We start from the raw sequence: 22,515 nt of genomic DNA, 5'->3' as shown, positions 1-22,515 counted from the left end.
AATGTCCACCACCATTCATGTGACAAAACTCAGTCTCAACTGAATAATTAAAATTCCATCCCCACGTAATAATCAAAGGTATGAATTTTATATATATTTTAGGCTTCTCCTCCCCACATCTAGCTCGGACTTGCTGTACCCAGGGAGCCTGCAGGTAGGAAAGGAAGTAAGATTCACTTTGTTTCTTCCCTTTCAAGGCATTTCTACTGCTCTTCCTCCAGCTTTATAACTCTCCAAGGGTGGAGTGCAGAGAGAGCAGACAAGAAACAGGGCAGAACAATTCTTACTTAACTGATGCTGGTTGCTATTGTCTCCTTTTAAACTTGGCAGATGTTTAAATCTGGCTCTTTCTCTCTTAGAGGATGTTTGGGTTATTTTGCAACCCCTACCACCATCATACCACCACCGCTGAGTATCTTAAAAACATCTCTATTCCAGCTAGTCATTTGTGATTTCTCCCATGCCCTGAGGTATTTGGGGGTCCACTTATGGCCTCTTTCTGCCGAGACTTCTTCTTGGGCAGGTCTAAGACAGCCCCAGGCTTACTTCCTCCCACATTACCAACCCAGATCTTATCCCTGGGAAACATCACTTTTGCTGTGACGGACTCTAAAAGGGCAGCTACTTTCCAAACTATAGCCATTGGTCACTTCCTCTAAGCTCTTATCCTTTAGACTTTTTTAGGTATGATTCGATACCCAAACTGCAGGGAGCCCATATTAAACTCTTTAAATGGTTCCCCTAAGTGCCTCTGACTTGCCTTGAGGTGAAGGGGAACCACCCACACTCACAAGCTCTTCCCGCCAGTATGGTATAATCATACTTATAGATTTACATGACGTTATTTGTGCATATATTAACATTTTTAAATAAAAAAACAAATAAGAGCCAAGCACAGTGCTGGGAAAATAGTAAGTACTGAATAAATGTTAGCTATTGTTGCTAAATAATAGTTTTCCCAAAGAGTCATCTATATGATCATTAAGAAATGAAAACAAGACAAAGTCATCTTTTACAATCCTAGCTACCTCCATGTCAGTAAATCAATTCCCTCTATTAAAATAAATATAGTTAGAAATATTAAGAACTATCCCTTTTGTCTTATATTTTCACAACAAAAATGGAATGGCTTAGTTAACTGAGATCGGGACATCTGCAGAGGCAAAGTTTTACCAAAACATAAACTGCTATGAAAAAAACTTAAACATACGTGGCACAGCACTTTGAAAATGGTTAGGATTGAGTTCAATAAGTTGTCTTCTCAGTTCATTTACTCCAACACCAGAAGGTCCTAAACACAAAAAGTCACATACAGAAACCATTAGATGTAGATAAAATATAATTATGTGGTGAAAGTATCATTTCAGCCCTTCTATTGAAGAAACTTGAGAGCAAATATTTTTAGGGAAATTAAATAACTTCCCTTCTCCCGAATTGGAACAACCCCAGAAAACTCTTGGGAACTTTTCTGGTCACCCATGAAGTAACTCGCACTTCTTCAACATTCAGAAATGAGATGGGGAACTGCAGGAGCCCATCGCCCCAGCAAAATTCATCTTATGTTGGACCCTGTGAGAATTCTCCGGCCTCATTTCAGATCATCTGAAACAATTTGCCTTTTCTCTTCAAATGAAGTTTCTATCATGTCACAACCCAGAAATCAGGCTCCACGATAATAGGCCCTATGACTTACAGAAATCAGGGGCACATTTCCTGACAGGTGGTTGAATCAACACCCCACATATAACTGGAGGCAGGGCTGATTTCCTGGACATAGGAGCCTGTGCAGTTACATAGGGCCTATGGTTTAATGTTCTTCTTTTACCACATTGATATTCTTAGTAATTTTTTAATGAGGGGCCCTTGCATTTTTATTTTGCCTTGTGACCTGCAAATTTTGTAGTTGATCCAGGCTGTAAACCATGTTGTTCTGTTCTATGGGGGCCTGCCTTAATCACAAACGCAGTGCACAGAGGAGATGGCAATAAGACGTGGGTTACTACTGCACAGGGACCCGCTTTGTGGAGATCCTGGTCCCAGAGCCAGTCACCCTGGCACTACGTCTCCCTGTTCTTTAGCACCAAAGAGAGAGTCCAGAAGACTACTGACACTTTTCTAAAAGATGTGGTTACGAAATTCTTAGAAACATTGATCTTGAGAATATTTTTTTTTCTAATACAGATGAATGATCCGGTCAGGGAGAACACTCATCAATGCTTATATGACAAATTCTAAAGAGGAAAAAAAAATCTGTTATAACCCCATCACAATACAACTTATACAAATTCAAATACACCAGGGCATATCACATTGAATTGTAGACGAAAAAGCATGATACGACGAAGTTTTATCTATGAACACACACGAATAAAACAGGTTTTCTTTTTTTCGGATGTGTTTATATGGCAGTTCATAAAAGAGTTCTGCTTTTACAACTACTCCCAATGCAAGACTGTGAAATCGAGAACTTTGCTATCATGAGACGAGACACCGCCCGCCCTGACGTACCCACGAGCACTATGAGGCGGTGCTTGTCTGAAGGCCGTCGCTGGTACCTCATCACCTCCTCATAAGGGGTGCCCACCGCACTGCAGCAGCTGTCGGCGCACCACGCACCGGCGCGCACCTGGCTGAGGTGAGATTTCCTGCGACAAAGGCGCATGCTGCGGCGGAAGCCAGCTGGAGAGGGGGGAATCACACAGAACATAAGATCCAGGGCAAGAGAGATTACATCCCATTTTAAACCTGATGGAGCATGCAGTGACTGAGATTTGAAAGTGTTAGGTAACGAGGTCATGGCTGTCTGACAGTAGAAGGTAAGAAGCAATATGAAAGAGAAATAACGAAATGCACCACCGTATGTTACCTCTAAGTGATACTCAGTGCCCATTCTGTGCCAGGCATTGTACCAAGTGCGAGTCATAGAGTGGTCAACTAAACCAAGCCCATTTCCTCATGAAATTTATATTGCATGGAGGAGGAGAGAGAAAAATCCACAATAAAAATAAGTGTTTAAAAGAAGGAGCAGCGGCTAGAGAGTTGACGGGATGCTTCGTCAGGTAGCTGGTTCAGTTACGTGTCTGAAAAGTTGACTGTGGAGCAGGTATCTGAATGAAGTCATAGAGCCGCTAACGAGCATCTGTGGGGAAGAGCAGCCCAGGCTGAGGCGACAGCAACTGCAGAGATGCAGAGAAAGGGTCATGCTTGGAGTGCGTGAAGAAGAGCGCAGAGGTCTGTGTGGCTGCGAGAAGTGAGCGGTAGGGACAGAAAGAGGAAATGGGGTTGGAGAGGAAGCTGGGAGGTCGCACGGGGCCTCGGGGCCTCTGCTAACTGTTGGATTGTGGTGAAAGTGGGATGGGCAGTCACTGGGCAGTCAGAGATGGGTGTGACATGATTCGATTTATGTCTCTGAAGAATTCCTCCGATTGCTGTGGGGAGGAGAGTAGTGTAGGCTCAGGTGAGAATAGTGAAGAAGCTACTGCAGTGTCCTAGATGAGGAGGAACAGTGGCTCGGGCCAGGCTTATTACTCACGTTTTCCAGATGGAAACACTAAGACATAGGCAGGTTAGGTGGCTGCTCACCACTATGTGGTAGAGCTGTACATGCTAGTTGTGATTTCCAAACTCCTAGAATCTTGCTTCATCTGCCTCCCAAATGCGGGGATTTCTGGTATTTTCAAAGCTGTCCCCAGATCTTCTCAGCAGATACAGCGAGGGACACGTGTATATATAAGACACACATGCACGCATGCACATACACACAAACGCACACGCTTACATCTAAATTTATATTTATCTATGTTGAAAAGCATGAGTTTACACCATTACCCACAATGCCAGTTCAACACTACAGAATTCATTCTAGCCCCGTCCCCTTCCTTCTCTCTCTCTATATAACTCCTTCTCTAACAGTGAGAAAACTGGCTTTTATTATCCTCAATACATTAGTTATTGTATCAACCAAGAATACCAGTGCCGGTGGGGACAAGCATTGTCAGCAGCCCGGCAGAAAGTGTCAGAGCCCAAGCTGGGTGAGGAGGGAGGGCGTCTTTGTAGAGGTCGTGAGGTGTCAGGGCCCAAGTGATGGCAGCTTTCCTCCTCACTTTACTCTGGCTCTGGCACCCTGAGCCAGGCTGCCATCGTCCCTGCAGAGATGCTCTCCTTATCCCTCTCAGGCTCTGATGCCCCGCCCCGCGCTGCTTCTTCCCCATCTTTGTGCAGACGCCTACCCTGTCCAGCCTACTTAGTGGATTCAGAGCTGAATTATTCTGGAATGGATGCAGAAAGGTGGCTCCATGCTTTTAAAGAATTCTACCGCTGATTCCAACGTGCTCTCAGGCCTGGGAACCAACATTCTACTTTACAGACCCTGAAGCCCTGCTGTTCTCCCACTGTCTCCTGGAGGAGGAAGCCCAGCCTGGTTTTAAGTGAGTGGTGCCCGGCCCTTCAGAAAGCTCTGCTCAGTTGACAGATTATGAAAATATAGCCATAAAAACTAAGTTTAGTAGTCAGAGTATTGGTCTCTTTAGAGTAAGAGAAATGTGTTATGGAATAATCTGGAAGAAAACAAAAGATCTATGTTTGATGAATAATTAAGAAATGTTCAGTGGAAACCAGATGAATTACAATAAATGATCACTGTATCAGAATATCGATACCGCCCCCCCTCCCCCAAATAATAAAGGGAAACTAGAACAAGGAACAAGTTGGGAAATATCCATCAGCAAAAGAAGCTTTCAGAATAGAGTCAGGCTGGTATGAATATAACTTAGCAAGTTATTAATCATCACCTACCAATAAAGAACTTCTGATCACAGCCTACAAATTCTCCCTTGTCTGGAACACAGAGAATGGCAGGAGCAGAGTATGTGGGAAAGAAGGAAAAGTTTACTTAGAACAGACGTATGAAATTCTCTTCAAGTCTTCGGTGACACTGTTTCAGTAGATGGCAGCACAGCTGAATTTGCCTTGAGTGGCTTATTGAAGAATATCTTAAGCACTTTCTATCCTATCACATGCACCAAACTATATAGAGACACTCTTCAGAATTCTAGCAATACACTGAATATATTCTGTGTATTGTATAGCATTGTTGAGAACAAAAACCTATTTAGGCTTGTTTAAAGTCATAAGAAAGATATTGGGTCATTGTAAAAACATAAAAATTGGGTATATACTCTTTTTAAATGCCCAAAGAAAACTGATTTAAAAAAAAAATTTAAAAAAAGGAACAGATAAACTGGATTTGGCTTTAATTTAAAAATATGGATCTCTGCAGGTCTTATAATTAAATTAATCTCTTAATTTATAAATGTGGATTTCTGCAGGTCTTATAATTAAATTAATCCCTTATAAAATGTTTCATTCTGTATAAAACTAGTATTTGCTCTACAGATGCCAATTGATTTTGACTGTCCAGGAATTTGAGAGACAAAAGTGAGGAAAACTGTGTCCAGTGGCTCTAAAACATCCCATCTGTGTTTTAATTGGGGTCTCAGAAAAATTATTATAAAATCCAGGAAAAAAATGTTATGAAAATGTCATTTTCAAATTACTTTTCATTAATATATGTTCCTTTTCACTTATAAAACTCTGTTCTGATGATTGAAATAATATATAAAGAGCATTTATTAATAAAATAAACTGACATCTAATTTTTTTTCTTAAACATTGGGTTTTTGAAAACACATTTTAAAATATAAAGAAAGCATATCAATATCCATTCCATCTTCTGGTAAGTAAATACATTTTCCTAATTGAAATATGTCAATAAGTTTAAGAGGAAATGTTTACTTAGGGACATATTAATTAAGCTTAATTACTTTACTTATTTTAAAATATTTTCTATGAAATTAAATATTTCATCACTGATTTAACCCTTAAAAAATCATATTTTATCTTAAAATTTATTCTGTCAAGTATTTACTTTGAGGCACTGAATGAAAGATCTTAAACACAGCTCTATTTGGCTTACCCAGGAAGCCAAACAATTACCTTCTGAAAGTTCCTCTGGATATTTGGATTAGTGCAAAAAAAAAAAGAAGACATGAAAACGTTAAGCCTTTGAGAAGATCAAGTCCACCATCAAATAAAGACAAATGACAAAAGCAAGAAGGGATCATGTCGCCCTTAGAGAAAGCTGTGACTTCGGTGAAACCTGGCAAGGCAAATGAACAACATACAACTGGGCGTCCAGAAACTCATTTAACCTGACTCTGCTGCTCAAAGGACAGTAACTTTTTCTATAAGTTTCTCATGTAGACTCGTCCTGAAGGCTTTTTATCCATGAAGACTCCTCTCTACCTCCCACTAAATGAGGCTTGAAAGAGAAATTCCGGTCTCCTCTCTTTCTCTCCGGGAGACTCTATTGTTTCAGTTCTGTGAATTGGATGGGGTGGGGAAGGGCACCGGAGCAGGCGTCACAGCAGCCTCTGGCCTGAGTGTCCTGATTCCTTACCCCTCCCAGGGTCCATGCACACATTCCCATCTCCAGCTGGCCCCCTGAAGACAAGAGGAACTGAACAGAAACCTTTATTTGTATATGATAAGAGAAAAAGAGAAATTGCCTTAATTGAACTGGGGATAATATGCCACAGCAATTATAGATTGATGAAATGGAGAAAATGAGGAAACATACACTTGGGAGTGAATACTGTAACATGACCCAGTTTTTCAAAAATATTCTGTGGGATTTATGTTGTTACTAATGATGTCAACATTATTTTGAGGGAAAGATACTTGATAACACTGTGTGACATCAATAATAATAAATAACATTTTAAAGAAAAAGAAAATAGTTGATTCAGTATTCATACATCATTTTCCAGCTAATTTGCTATAAATATAGAGTAGACAGAATGTATGGAATAAATTATTCAGTAATTGCATGGTGATATCTTTATTCTGTTCAAATGTCTCTCTCCACGACGACTGTCTCCCAAACCACCAGACTTTTCATGTTACATCTTGTGAAAACTTACATCATCATTGTATATTAAAGAACTACTCATATATATTTGTAATGAGTTTTGTTCAGCAGGAAATTCAAAACATTGTGCAGGATGGTATCATATACTACAGGACATCTAATATCCCTGATTGCCACCAATTAAAGGCTGGTAGTGCCCCTAATCAATATGACAACCAAAAAATGTCTTTGGAGTTCCAAAATGGTATAATAGTTAAGGTGAAATTTGCAATATCTCACAACTATTCTGTTGATGTATTTAAACCATTATTGTATCACATCCCTAAAAAATGTGTTTAAATTTTTTTTAATTTATACCAAATTTATACCAAAATTTGAAATCTATACATTTTTAAATCAGTATCAAATACTCCTGGTTTACTTACCAGATTCAAATGTTTCTTCATCTATGGTTTTCCGTGGAGGCAAAAAAGCAAAAAGTGTCATTATATTTCTGTCCATACTGAGTCTGTAATTTAACAGTCTCATTCCCTGACCCTATGCTTTTGCATACACACCAATTTTAAAATTTCTCCTAAATCAAGGCCAAGCCAGTGGTGTCTCTATGGCATATATAAACCTTAAATGAGATGCATGGTATTAAGCCATTGGGCCATGATGACAAGCAGAGGGTGCTACAGGAGCTTAAAATAAATGCATAATGAAATAGAAGAGAGAGAATAAATTAAATAAAAAAGGCTCAAAGGGAAGGGAAAGGTGGAAAGTCACGGAAGCTCCTGAAGACTGTTGGACATTGTATGGCTTTGCTGCTAGAGGGCCTGCAGGTGTGGAAGGGAGGTGCCCTGCCACAAGATTTGGGGGTCCATAAGTCAGGGAAGTGTGGCAAGGAGAGTGAGTATATGAATGCTTTGACTGGGTAGGCTTGTTTAGGTGGCTGGAAAAGATTCAATATAAACCAACATATCATCAGTTAAAACAATTCTTGTTAGCATTTTAAAGAGATATTAAGGATTAAGAAACTAGAATTCACATAGAGAGCAACTTGAAATATATAGCAACATTACCAATGCACTCATCCTTGGATCAGGCAATGCTGCATCTAAGGTATACTCATACATGAGTGAAATGATAAATTTATAAAGCTATTAATTGTAGCATTGATTATCATAAAAAAGATTGGACATAACTCAAACATCCACTAATAAGTGATTGTGTAAGTACATAATACCTTATTTAGCCAATAAGCATTTTTTAAAAAATGAGAAGTCTCTTTATGTATTTAGATGGAATCATCTTCAAGATATATAATGTTAAGTAAAAAAACCAGGAACAGAACAGTTTGTTTAGTGTTCTATCAAAGGGTATGTGTATTTTGTTTTTTTAAAAAAAAGGTGAAGATGAGGGTAGGAGAGAGGAAAAGAATATACATCATGGCTTTTATCTATACAGAATATGTCTGAGAGTATTTATGCCTCAAGAAAGAAAACTGAATAAGGCAACAGGGAAAAAGAGGAACTTTTTACTGAATATAGTTTTGTAGTTTCTAATTTGAAATATATAAATGTATTGTGTAATAAAAATTTTAATTCAAATTATAGAAAAGAAATGACTATTACTGCAAGTTTTTTAAAAAACAGAATGTGTACTGGGAAAAATAAATATAACATCAGCATTATTCTGTAGTTATTCTGGGAAATATATGTGAATCTTTGAAATATCCACTATTTAAAGATTTCGTATTATTCTTTAGTTTCTAAAAACTAGATTAGCTCTTTGTTAAAAATAAGACAACAGTCCCAAAATAGAGTCACTTATGCTAAGCCCCACATCACCAAACTTAGACTTAATTTAATTAATTTTGGTCTCTTCTACCTGAAGAGATCTTTTCCTAAAGGAAAGTGATCTTGTCACAACCAAGCAGATTTTTGCTGTTCCCACTCCCTTCTGCCTATAAACGCCTTTCATTTTGTACAGCTCCTCAGAGTTCCTTTTTATCTGGTTGATGAGATGCTGCCTGATTCATGAATCATTGAATAAAGCCAACAATAAGATCTTTAAAAGTTCCTTGGTTGAATTTTGTTTTTTAGTGCCATAAAGCCAAGACAAATTCACCTATCAGACCAAAGCCTGTCCAACTGGTGTCCCAACAAAACCTAGTGATTCTTGAGCCAGTCTTAGTTCTATACCTAAATAGGAAAAATGTTTTCCCAATTTACAAAAAAATTTAAGTATAGAAATGTACAAAGTTCATGTTGCTACTATTTATCTATACTAGAATCTACCAGAAGATGGCATCAGACAATAACAAAACACATAGTTTGCTTTTTAAAAATTTGATATCTCAGTATTTTATATTTCACAGAGAGCATGGGGGTTTGCAGATGTTCCACCTGAATGTTACTGAATGTAACACCTGAATGTTACTTAAGAGTTGCTGTGATCATTTCCAAGATACCGCTTTCTAGAAGGCTGCTTTGGAGCCTGGAGACACTCCCACAGCTGTGCTTCCCTTCCAAGTGTCAGAACCACAGAAAAAGGATAGGGTGGCGGAATTTACACATTGCTTCCAGAGGAGAGGTTTGTGGCCCCTTTGGCCAACTCTGTCTCAGAGGCTGCATAGCTGAGGTGCTTCCTATTTCTTCTGATGGTAAATCTATCAAGAGGAAATGTTACCTGCTTCCACACATTTCTCATCAATCTTCATGTCATCTTCTATAAAAGAACATAGAAAGAGGAAAAAAAGGATTTAAAATGTGTTAGCATCACAAACAAAATTCCCTAGGCATAGATTTAAAATTCAATAAAATTTGGACCATCTTATAATAATGTTATCCTTACAACTATTGCTCACTCGGAGAGATAAAAAGGACTCTAGTGCATTAAATAAAAATATACAATATGAGACACTATATAAGATAAAATGGGTGGAACTTAAAACGCATAGGCTTTTGATTGTTGGACAAATTAATTTACCTCTAAGCCTCAGTTTTATATCTCTAAATGGGGATGGTAATAATACATACAGTATAAGGTAGAAAAAGTGAGATAATGCATGAAAAGCTCAGGCGCATGGTAAGTGCTCGATAAATGTTAACTATTTTTATCTCTAGCTTGGGCATATATAAGAGAATAAAAGAAGCTAACTTTTAAAACTATTCATCCTAATATTCAAAAACCCTTTCATCATGACCCAAGGCCAACTTTAAAGGTTACTGTCCACTTCTCTGCTTCACATGTCTTATACTCCCATCAGAGTAGACGTTATTGGTTCTTCCTCTGTGCTGTTGCTTATGCTGCTCCTTTTGCCTATAATGCTTCAAGGTCCATCTCAAAAACTAGTCAAAAATGAATATCCCTGTCATGAACTGAATAACATTTTCTTCCTACGACTTTGAACTCTCCGCTACTGCATATCTATGGTATCTTGTAATATAATCATCTGGGTGTTTGCCTTATTTACCCTCCTAGACAGTTCCTTGAAAGCAAAAACTGTCTTATTAATTTTCACATACTTTACAGAGTTTAGTACAGTGTCCTGCACACAGTAGGTACATGATAAATTATTTCTTAAATTGAATTAAATTTTCCTTTTAATATCGAAATAATTTATTTGAATATATATTCTGAAAAGATCTTTTTCTTTTAGCTCTGTACATCTTGTGCCTAGCACAGTGACCAGAACTTCCTGGGTGATGAATAAATAGTAGTTGAATAAATAAATCTTACACAAGTTCCAAAAGTGCAAAATTATAGTCTGCAAATAAGCTATAATATCAGAAAGTAGTACTTACCACTACCTCCTAAACGAGCCTATCATTAATGTTTTTAAATAAAATATAAAAATTTTTATGAAATAATATTGTTTTATAGAAGTAGGGACACAGATAAACATGTAATATAGCTGAGATTTTCAACATTGTCATGCAATTCTTTATATTCATTTAGAGGTTATTTTCCAGATCAGTAATTTATAACAACAGTGGATTCATTAGTTCCTAAGACATAACTAGAGGTCTATCTTTTGTTTGTTTGTTTGTTTGTTTGTTTTAAGGCAAACAAAAGCTACAATTTTCATTCCTGTTTTACAGAGGCCAGGAGTGATTCTCCAGTGATTTTTCAAACTTGTAATTCTGGGATCTAAAAGAGCCATTGATTTTGCTCTCTCAAAATCAACAATTCTGCACTATTGGCTAGAGTGGCTATTACAGACTGATTTGCGTCCCCCATCCGACCCACCCCCCTTCCAGGTTCATATGTTGAAGGCCTAAGCCCATTGGAGATGGGCCTTTAAGAGGGTAATTAAGGTTAAGTGAGCTCTTAACTTTGGAGCTTTAATCCAAAAAAGACTGGTGGCCTTATAAAAAGAAGAGAAATCACCAAATCTGTCTCTCTTGATCTTTTCTTCTCTCTGCACATTCACAGAGAGGAGGCCACATGAGCACACAGGGGAAAGTGGCCATCTGCAAGCCAGGAAGAGGACCTCACCAGAAACCAGCCCTGCCAGAGCCTTGATCCTGAACTTCTAGCCTCTGGAACTGTGAGAAAATAAATAAATATCTGTTGTTTAAGCCATCCAATCTGGGATATCTTGTATGGCAGCCGGAGCATATTAAGACAGTGGGGCTTGTTACCACCAAGACCGCAGAGACTCAGTCCTCTACCTCCTGCCCTGTCCAGTATCAGGGATGGAATGGGGCTGGTGGCTAAAAGGGCTGCTCTTCTCTCTTTTTCCACCCCCTCTCTGGGCAGATGGCATCTTTCTTGCTCGCTTTTGTGAGTGTGCGTGTTTGACATCATAATGAGTCATCTGGGTGTCTGTGTTTGGAGAAGGGGAGAGGTGATCATTGGGGGTCCCATTTGCCCTTGAGATAGAAGCTGCAAATAGTCTGGACTTAGAAATCCAGACTATACTGCTTGCAACTACTAACAATGTTCTTATCTCTTTTGTACCTCAATCTTTTCATCCATAAAATGGTGACAATCACAATTTCTTCACAGGGTTATTTTTAAGACAGTGTGTAGAAAGCAGTTGACACGAAAAGGTAGATCAATTTCACAACTTTGAGTTCTTGCCATGTGCTGTGTTAGACTCTGGAAATGCACACTGCGAATGTTAGTTCTCTTTTGCTTTATTCCTCTCGGTGTCAGGACAGTTACACTGGGAGTGTGTTCCTGTGACTGACATTTTTTACAAATTAGAGTATTTGTAATTAGCACATTCCTAGGTTATATATGAAGAGCTTAATAAATAGCTGAATTGAATCGATAGAAAAGAACGACAGGAAATTTCTAGGAGACTTTGGGGATGAAGGTTTTTTCCAAATACTATTTCTTACCTTCTTCCATGGAAATCACTGGGTACAGACAAATGATGGAAGCAGAAAAAGAACGGGTGGGGAATCACATATATTAGTCTATGCTTGGTTTTTCAGATTAACTTACTTACAATAAGAAAAGAAAAGTGCCAAAATTATACTAATTAGTGTTCTTGTGCTTACTCTCTAGAAATTTATTTAAAAATTTAATAACAAAATGGTAAGTGAATATCCTACAGAAACTAATATATTTATAAGCCTTGCTGGAAATGAGGATTTACTTTCTTCTGGTAAATCCTACTCGTTTCCATCCCATTAAGCTATAAAAGTTTGCATTCTACTCCCTTCTGAATTAATATGCTGAGTTCAGCATATTTTAGGAACTCCTATCTCGACTGGAAGAAAGGAAGGAAAGAAGGAAGAAAGAAGAAAAAAAAAGAAAAGGAAAAGAGGGATGATAAGTATAAGTGCATCTTCAGTAAATAATTTTTTAATAACCATCTGCAAACTAACATAGACTTGGAATTTTTCAATAACCCTTGATTAATAAAAATGCCTAAACTCTCTGGACTCAGAGATTTTTTTTCCCCCTTAAGGTAACATTTAAGCAGAGTAGGAAGATGCAAAATAATATTTATTACAGAATCATCTATCGCAGTTAAAAAGAAAAGAAATGATCTTCTCGTTTAGAAAATGCTCGTGCTCCATCCCTGTGAGGGATGACCATTGAAGTCAGTGGCTCCAACCCTGGAATTCCTGGACTTAGAAATTTGTGACAATAATAGCAATATCTGCAAGCTAATTACAAGATGGACTTTTCAAAAACTCTAATATAAATTGCACTTAGGTTACATGAGCAAATTAAATATCAACCAGTGGTCATACTAGTTATCAGATACTGATTAGAAGCTTATTAGCATTTCCATGTGCCTTTGAGAAATGAAATAGAAAAATGAATTAAAGAAGTATTTCAATCTGGTTTGGTAAACTTTTTCAAAACACAAGGAAAATAACTAAAATATTACTATGAAGAGTATACATTAAAAATGTTTCTGATAAAAAGTTATTAAAAATAAAGATAACAAGTGATATTGCAACTGTTACTGTAAACACGTAAAATATGTTTTCACAACCGGAAGGCAATATGAAAATATTGCCAGTGTCAAGAATTATAAGAGTGTTTTCTTCTTTCAAAAATATATCTACATTGTCATCTTTTCAAGAGAAAGAGAAAAGAAAAAATAATTTTTGGCTTAAGAGAAATGAGAAATAAAGCGAGTGAGGACTTGCTGTGGGCAGACCTGTGACATTGATACTGTTGTCTACTCTAGTGACCCTCTCCCGCCTCCTCGGGTCCATTCCCTTCATCAGCTTTCCAGGGGCCTGCCTGAGGTCCATTTCTGAAGGGCCTTCCTTACTCGGTGGATGCCAGCTGAGCTCCTCAGCACTCTTTATTAAGGCAGGAAGGGAGTTCACAAGCATTGCCACTACAGCTCCCTTTACTAACCATTCCCCCCACTGCCGTTTGAATAATACCGTCTAGCAAACAAACTATGTCCATTAACTAATAATTCAGTCCTATGTTTATTCATCAAAGGCACACACAGCTGTTAGTCAGAGCTTCTGAACAGTGTGAAATTTAACCCCTCTAAAGAGAACCCAGATGAATTCTTCTATGAAGCTATGCAGCCTTGCTTGACAGAATGTGTATGTATTTGTTAGCTGTAGAGATCTCATAGGACTTCAAGCTGGTGAGTGATCACTGAAGGTGTCACCAACACAAGATCATGTGCATTTTCATAAACTGAAAACTCTTCTAAATCCAAAGGGATGAATGTCTATAGTAGGATTTCAGATGGCTGCTAGGTTATTTGGGGCAGTAGGGACACTTAAAAAGATTCTTTCTGGGACAGGAAGCCAGCCCTGGGAGAGAAGGAACCAGTTTCCCCATGATGCACGTGCTGGGTTTGAGGTAGCAGCACACTCACAGGTGGTTGATTTGAGGTGGGTGTGAGGCTGGTACGGTTGAGACCACCAGAACTCACGTTGCTTCCTAGGCAAAAAGAAATACACTGTGAGGAGAAAAAAAAAAAAATCAACCTAGATGAATGAAGCCAGGTGAAAGAGATCTAGGACAGAATTTTCCTAAAATTCTGATGCCTCCAACCCAAGTGAAAAAAAGATTTCTTCTCCAAACACATTGTCGAATACATTCTCTAAATACACAGCCTTTCTTATTTTTTTCTGCCTCCTGGGTTATTGTCAGAAACACACTGACTTGAGAGTGGAAATCTGGCCCACGACCACCGGTTCATGGGCCACAGACTTCGGGAGAGGAGCCGTGGTAAGCTGCCCCTCCAGCACGCTACCCTGCTTCAGCTGGGCTCAGAATTTTCACAGCATGTTCTGGATCCCCTCCCAAGCTTTGGATGCCCTCTACAGTTTCCTGAGAACCACGTGAATTTCATCTCCTTCTATTGTTTTTTATTTGTGTGCTAATCCAATAAATTTGCCATTTCCGTGTGCTTCTTGCAAGATCCCCACCAGAGCCTGCCTCCTCACCACTTTCTGCCCTGAGACCACTATGGCTAATCTCATTAGGCCTTTAGCAGCCTGTTTGTGCCCTCAGCCCCCAAAGCTCAGGTCATCCCTTATCCTCTGTACTTTAATCCCTGTAAGACTCTGTCCACCACCCGCCCCTCCCTGAAGCCCTTTCACACACACCCTGGAACTCGAAGTAAATCAGCAAAATCTCTCAGACCTCAGCCTCTACCTTGAGTGAGCCCTTCACATTCTAGTTCTAATCAAAACCCGGGTGTCCTGAGGCCACTGCTTTCCCTGCCCCTTCCAGGATAAGGCTCTTTGCTCTCCCACTCCCAGTGGGTGCTGGTAAAGCGGCTCTGGGGGCCGGGGAGCCCTATGCGTAGCTTTTGCTGATTTCCCTAGTGTCAGTACTCTCATTGTGGCTGATTTCAAGCTGCCACCCTGACCTCACTGACTGTGGATGTGAGAAGCACACACAGTGGGCTCTGTTAGCGTATTCCAGCGTCCCACATTCAGGGCCTTCTTCCCACTGGTCTGGAGGTGAGGTCTTTGTCCTTGTTCCTCATGGCCATCTACAGACCATTCTCCCTCTTCCCTAGAAGTCCCCAGCTGTGACTGCCATTGCCCCCACTCTTCTGCTAGCCAGTCCCAGATGACTCCTGCTCACTCTCTCTCTCTCCACACTGCTCTGTCACAATTCTCGATGATTTTATTAGGCATACAAATGCCCCTTCTAACACCCTGGCCTCTTGGTTTGATCTCCTCTCTTCCAATGACCTTCCCCTCATGCTACCTCAGCCGTTGCTTCTCACTGTTGTGCCCTAGACCTTTCCAGAAATAATAGCTGCAATCTCTCCATACTTCCAATTCCCAGCATCCTTTTCTTTTACTGGCACCTACCTTTCCAACCCCCCAAATCTGTTGACCCCATAGAATTTATAATCCATTGATTTTATTCCATTTCCACTGATCCTTACCTCTTCACCTCCCCGCTTAATGGCTTAAATGTCATGTTCCTTCAAAACAGTCACTCCCTTGGCTTTTCCTTGATTTATTGTTAAATCCAACTCTCTTTCAAATCTTGACCTGCCCCCAAGGAATCTGACCAAAATCATTTCAAATTTATCACTTTTAACCTTAAGGGGGACCCTAATACTGATCCTACTGTATTTACCTAATGCATTTGCTCTCCAGTTCTAGCAACTCTTCAAGCTTTCTCCTCTCTCCTTCCCAGTACACCTCCTTACCCACGCTTACTCTCAGCTTATGACACTGCTTCCTATTTCACTGAGAAAATAAGAATAGTTGAAAGAGAACTTACACAAGCTCCACCATGCCCCTCACCCTCAGCCTCAACTATGCCACATACTCTGGATTCCCAGCGTTATCATCACTGTAGACCAGCGGTCCCCAACCTTCGTGGCACCAGGCACTGGTGCTCCTATGAGAATCTAATGCCTGATGATCTGAGGTGGAGCTGAGGCGGTGATGCTGGCACTGGGAGCGGCTGCAAATAGAGATGAAGCTTCGCTTGCTCGCCTGCTGCTCACCTCCTGCTGTGTGGCCCATTTTCTAAAAGGCCGCTGACCGGTACTGGTCCGCAGCCCGAGGTTTGGGGGTCCCTGCTGTAGGTGAACTGTTTATGATCCTATATAAGGCCAACCCCTCTATTTGTACACTAGATCATACCTCCTTCTGCCTGCTCAAGGCAATTCTCTTCTCCTACGCCATGAAAGATTTTCCTCTTACTGGATTATTACCACTAGCATTATTTACCCTATCTAAAACATTTTTTCTCATACTATTCCACTTTCCCCTCTTCATTGTTCTGTTCTGCTTTATATGAAAACGTCTCAAAGAGCTTTCCATGCTCATTGTCATCAATTTCTTCAAATTTCACTCTACGAGAAATTGGGCTCCACCCTTCCACTGAAATCATTTTTATCAGGGTCGATATTGCTAAACCCAATTGCCAGTTCTCGGTACTTCTGGCAGCAACTGACGCAGATGATCAGGACACCATATTGTCTTGATTTTCATTCTGTATCACTGGTCATTTCTTCTCATTCTCCTTTGCTAGTTCCTTTTCTTCTTGATCTCTTAGCATTGGCCAAGGATTGGACCTCTTTCTATCTTGTTATCTTTACTCACTCCCTTAGACCTCCAGTCTCACAGAAGTGAGGATGGTAGATTGAGATTCAGTAACTGGGGTTACAACTCAGTTTTGAAAGATTAATAGAGGGAGTTAGAACTACCATGTTAAGTTGAATTTAGTGTCTTATGTGTTTTCTCTCTCTTCTAGCTGATATAATTATTCTGATATCGTTGGTATTTAAGATGCTTAGGGCATATGGATAGGTCGATATTTGGATTTATAAACCAGCGTGTATGTTCATCCATCTGCTTCTCTCTCCATATCCCATCTTAACGGCAATGACAGAAGCCTGAGAACACATTTCATTTCCTGATGGCTTAGTCCTGAGTCCAGGAGTGATAACTTTTCTTACCTCTTCATAAGGTGGTTAGAAGGGATTAGACCAGCACAGGTACCAAGGTCTGAGATTTTCCGGGCCTGCCACCAGAGGGCATCATTCTGGTCCACAATCTGGAGGATGTCCCCCTTCTGGAAGGGTAAGCCGGCATCCACGCATGGGATGGTAGGATCCTCCTGGGGCCAGTACTCGGTCATGGCACGAACGTACACCTGACAGTAGGTGCATAATGGCACCATCAGAAGAACCTTTGCCCATGGGCCATCAGGACTCAAAACCATTTCTCCCGCTCCTCTGCCTCCTGTTTCTATCCTTCCTCTTCACTCCCACGAAAAGGAGAACTTGCCTCTTGAACTGAGTCTCAGAGCTATGAAAAGTACTTAGAAAAAGAATCTCTTAGTTCTGTGAAGTTTTTACTCAAATGTTCACCATTCTTGATGTTACTTCTTAACTTCTTGGTACCCCATCTCCTTTTTTTGCATTCATTTACTCATTTGCCTCTCACGTTATCAATATTGAAAAATGTACACCAAAGTATTGAACAAACGTTCAAGACGTTATAGAGAACAGGAGTATGATACAAAGTATTTAGTCACTGGTATTGTTATTTGAGGATTTACCGTGTGTGAGTATGGAGGCTCAGTAAATTCTTACCATCGTCTGGTTATTAACAGGAGGGTCAGAAACTGGAACCACCTTAAACATGATTGTGCCACGAGACATAGCCTAGAAAATGTCAAAGGGGGAAGAATGACAAATCGCAGAGCCCATCGGGTTACTGGGGTTCAGCACAAGGCGTTATAACTCAGTGTGTCCAGGTCTAACAGTGACATCTCACTGGGAATTTACAAGGGTTCCACAGCTGACTATCACCACCCAGAAATGGAAAACAGGAAAGAGGAAGAAATTTAGGCTTCTGCCCCGCTGTGGGGCTCCAGAGTCACCAGCCTGCTAAAACCTGCACTGAGTCCTGACCTTTCCCTGGGACCCTCTATCTTGCTGACACCAAGACCACCCCACTAAGCAAGGTCTTCTTCCTACAGGCATGGGGGAGAAAATGAGGCCCAGTTCAGCCTTGCATTTTACTGAGTCAGGAAGAAGGCAAAGAGGAGACTGTTACCAGAATATGGATCACTTGCTCGGGGTCCAATCCCTCAACTGAAACTCCATTCACTTCCACTAATTTGTCTCCAGCATATAACAACCCTAGGCAAACGGGAACACAAAACAAAGAAAGGTATAAAGAAATTGGCAAAAAATAGAGGTAGCTATCCCAAAGCTATTTATCAAACTTTCTAACCTTAACATTTTAAAATTTATTGTGAAATCATCATCATCATCATTATCATCATCGTCATCGTCATCATCACAATAATAATTATAAAGTAAACGGCTTATTCTAATTTACACCATCACCGAAGCGCATGAGAATTGCATTTTTTCCACCTTTTCACCAACACTGGGTATTAACCAATGGCGATGTTTTTATTTTCATTAATCTGATGTTGTAACATGGAGCTGGGACACGGGTAAGAAGATAACACTAAAAATAAAGATGTCAGGGTCATGAAGAAATGATACGCGAAAAGGAAAGTGGGACATATTTCAAAAGAGAAACTGTGGAGAAACTGGGGTTAAGATTAAGCCTTGAGAAGTATGAGGCAAAACCGTGGAGCCGAGGGGACAAGAAGCGAATGGTGTCGTGCATGGGACAGAAGCCAAGCACGACGAAAATTTCAAGAAAGGTAAAGCCGACAACATCAAACGTGCCAGGGAAGGAGAAATAAAACTGAGGCCGGAAGAAGGGCCCATAGACTTAGCAAGGAGGAAATCCTTGGGGCAATTACTCTAAGAATGTGGGGGTAAAACCCTGTGCCAGGCTTCCACGGCCATGCACAGTGAGGACAGGGGCGGCAGGTACGGAACTGCTCATTTCAGAAGCTCCGCGGTGAAAGGAAGGAAATCCAGTTCCCTGGTAGAAAGGGCCAGCGAAAGGCATCTCGGATGAAGTGCTGTGCCTTATGGAAAGCAGAAGGACCAAGTGAAGAATGAAAGTTGGGAACACAGAGTAAGGCTGACCTAGACTTGAATCCTGACTCAAACTGTGTAACCTTGAGCAAGTTAGCTCTTTAATCTCTTTAAGCCTCAGTTTCCTCATCTATAAAATGGCAATGATAACACTTACCTTGTTGGGTTGCCATGAGAATATAAACCGAGAGAACATTAATATGGTGCCTAGAACAGAGGGACTCAATGAAGGAGGGAAACAGGATTTCTCTGGAATATTTATTCCTTCCTTCTTAGTAACCAAGAAATGGAACTTAGTAAAGCCCTGACCTTAGTTAGGAATGGGAGGTCTCCTTGGAAAGAAGACTAAATAATCAACGGTTTCCTGTGTTTGGGTCCCACTTGTACCCTGCTGCTCCAGCTTACCACTCCTCTCAGCCAGCCCGCCATGAATGACTCTGGCCACCAGGATGTCCCCTGTCATCTCATGGCGCTTGATGGTCGCTCCCTGGGGAGAGAGTACAGTGGAATCCCTCTTTTAGCTTACATGATTATTTTTCGGGTGGCTTCTCAATGCAGCTCTGGTCTTTCAGATGAGGGTATTCGTACTAAGGAGGGCTATACCATGCCATCAAAAAGAAAAGGCCACTCGACCTTGGACTCCTGAGATCTCTACCTAACCATGCAGACATAAAAGAATATTTAGATCCTTTCAAAGATAAAGAAAGCTCCCACAATTACAACTTAATCCAAAGGACTTCTTAGAAAATCAAATGAATGCCTTACTTAGCTTCCCATTAATGGAGGGAAAAAAAAACCCTACACAAATACATTAGAATTGAGTGAAATATATGTATGTGCCAGACAGTTAAATAGTAAAACAGAATATATGCCTTGTATCTCACAGCTCTTTTAAAAAAGTAAAACACTAAACAGAAATCTTTCCTAGTGAAAACATTACAACATGTAATGTGTTTGAAAACATAGGCAAAAATCATTAAGATACAGTTTAGTCATTAGTATCATGGCTTCTAAATGCTTCAAACTATATCTGTGACCGCAGACAAGAATATCGCCCAAGTAACTACTAGAAATGACTTAGATTGCAACTAACCCTGGCATAATTCTAAATAAAAAGATAAGATAATTTTCTTACCAGGGGCTGTTGGTTTTTCACCAAACAAACAATCCTCATGGCTTCTTCACTCTCAGGGGTATTGTCAGGCAGTGGGGGGAGAGGGGGTTCGAAATCTTTCTGAGCCACAGTGTCATGGGCACTGAGCAAGGCCTGGGGACAGCGAAGGAAAAGGTGAACGAATGTCACACATAAGACTAACCCCCTAGAAGATAGTGATTTGATACTATATATAAGACACAACAACAACAACCAACACATACAGGCACAGTTCTAAGAATTGTATGCGGACAACTCTATGAGGCAGGCATATTTATTACCCCCCATTTTACATATAAAGAAATGAGACACATAGAGGTTAAGCAATACATAATATATTCTTTCATTTCTGCTAAAATGTATTATTCTGTCACTTTTTCATTTCCTGGAAACTCATTTAATCTATGGTGTTTCTATGATCTTGAACTAAAAAACAGTTTTTCTAATATTTTCCCTAATTAAGGCAGAATAGAGGGGCAGTAATCAAAACATCTTGCTAGTTTGATATGCCAGTAACACCCAAGGGCCCATGTTGAACAGAAACACTAGTTCCCTGGTTTAAGGTATGATCAAAGAGCTACTTTAATGACCCACTATGTTAAACTTTCCATTTTAGGAGTTAAAGAAGTAATCATTCTATAGCCCTGCCTGAGGTTGGTGGGCAGAACTTGGTTGAAACTCAGAGAAAATTCTCTGGGGTTATCGTGTAAACTAGAATTTTTGATTCATAAATTTCATTGCTCCAAATGCAGACATTCTCTTAAAATTTTAATTTATTGATAAATTGATCTCAAAATCTGTAGGTACTAAGAGGTAGGCTCCTATTCTGCCATCAAATGTTCTTCATATGCCCTCCTCCCCCACAGAGCTAATCATCATTATACTGTATTTTCCAAATACCTTCACACACTTTATCTAAAACTTAAAACATTCCCAAGATGGAAAAGAAAGATGCTACTCTGATTGCCCCAGAATTTTAGAGGGAGGAAATAGGACACCATGGAAAGTTCTGGATGTGTCATAAATATGTCAGGTTTGACTTCATGACTGACAGCATGGAGCCAGTCACATCTGAGTCTCATATTTTTCAGTACAAACTGTTGGTCATCTATGTTGGGTAATAGAATATCTATTTAGAGAGCATCTTTTCTGTCATGTTTCTTTCTTCTTCTCCACTTTGTCTGTGTGCCAGATGGCATATTTTGTCTATTTTAGCAAGCACTTACCTTAAAGTGTGGAGCCTGGAGGATCTGTCTCAGCTCTTGGATCTCAGGGGAACTAGGGCTTGCATGCAATATCTCTACTACCTGGTTGATGAAAAAGCATAGATTGTGAAATTTTGAAAAATCTTCATCACCTAGTTAACCTTACTCGGGATGGATAACAGATATATTGACTAGCATTCTATTGACCTGAGAAAAGCTGTTATTGAAGCTTTCTTTTTTCATTTTTAAATTCAAGGCTTAGGATATTTTCTTATGCATTAAACTTTACTACAGCAGGTAGAGTCCAAGATCTGGGGTAGAACTAAACCCCAGAGCCCCAGTCCTGGCACATCACAAGCTTAGAGGGAGGCAATTTCCTCTAAATTGTATGTACCAAGGCAATTTCCCCCCATTGGCTCTAAGATAGCTGCTTGCTAATGTGAGTGCTTGCTTTATGCGAAAATTAAGATAGCTGAGTTCTCCAGGTACATGCTCAAATACCTGGAGAACTTGGGTAGCTTAACTCCATGGGATGCTCCATTCTTCAATTGGAAAATGGGAATGGTAATTTGTATATTAGGGCTTTTAATATTTGTTGCAATGGAAAAGGGTTAAACAGAACCAATTACTGTGATTTAGGTATAGACTTGATTTCTGACAGGACTTAAGACTTTTCAAGACTTTAATCAGCCCATGAACCTTTAGCAGTCATTACATACAGCCAAATGAAACCAGGCAGTTTACTAAGCTTTACCGCCATTCACTAGGATTATAACAGAATAAAATATCATGTGTGTGTTTTCTGTGGACAATTTAGAACAATTTGAGTTATTGATTACTGGAATTGAGG

The 22,515-nt window shown here is 39.9% G+C and overlaps 1 protein-coding gene across 1 annotated transcript in view; it reads right to left on the bottom strand.

Moving 5' to 3' along the window:
* The window catches only part of MPP4 (membrane palmitoylated protein 4), a 41,768-nt gene that overhangs the window by 8,472 nt on the left and 10,781 nt on the right, over positions 1-22,515 (bottom strand). Inside the window, exons 6-18 of the mRNA XM_011369150.2 lie at positions 20,443-20,574; positions 19,713-19,794; positions 18,400-18,485; positions 17,934-18,005; positions 17,295-17,491; positions 14,232-14,296; positions 12,265-12,282; positions 9,602-9,640; positions 7,354-7,374; positions 5,995-6,009; positions 4,795-4,836; positions 2,509-2,679; positions 1,211-1,291 (exon numbers count right to left, since the gene is read on the bottom strand). Of these exons, the coding sequence (XP_011367452.1) occupies positions 1,211-1,291; positions 2,509-2,679; positions 4,795-4,836; positions 5,995-6,009; positions 7,354-7,374; positions 9,602-9,640; positions 12,265-12,282; positions 14,232-14,296; positions 17,295-17,491; positions 17,934-18,005; positions 18,400-18,485; positions 19,713-19,794; positions 20,443-20,574 (1,021 nt within the window). The remainder of the gene's footprint in view (positions 1-1,210; positions 1,292-2,508; positions 2,680-4,794; positions 4,837-5,994; positions 6,010-7,353; positions 7,375-9,601; positions 9,641-12,264; positions 12,283-14,231; positions 14,297-17,294; positions 17,492-17,933; positions 18,006-18,399; positions 18,486-19,712; positions 19,795-20,442; positions 20,575-22,515) is intronic.

Source organism: Pteropus vampyrus, unplaced genomic scaffold, assembly GCF_000151845.1.
Source record: "Pteropus vampyrus isolate Shadow unplaced genomic scaffold, Pvam_2.0 Scaffold146, whole genome shotgun sequence".
In the NCBI taxonomy this organism is placed as follows: domain Eukaryota; kingdom Metazoa; phylum Chordata; class Mammalia; order Chiroptera; family Pteropodidae; genus Pteropus; species Pteropus vampyrus.
This window is presented reverse-complemented; position numbering and strand designations above follow the sequence as displayed.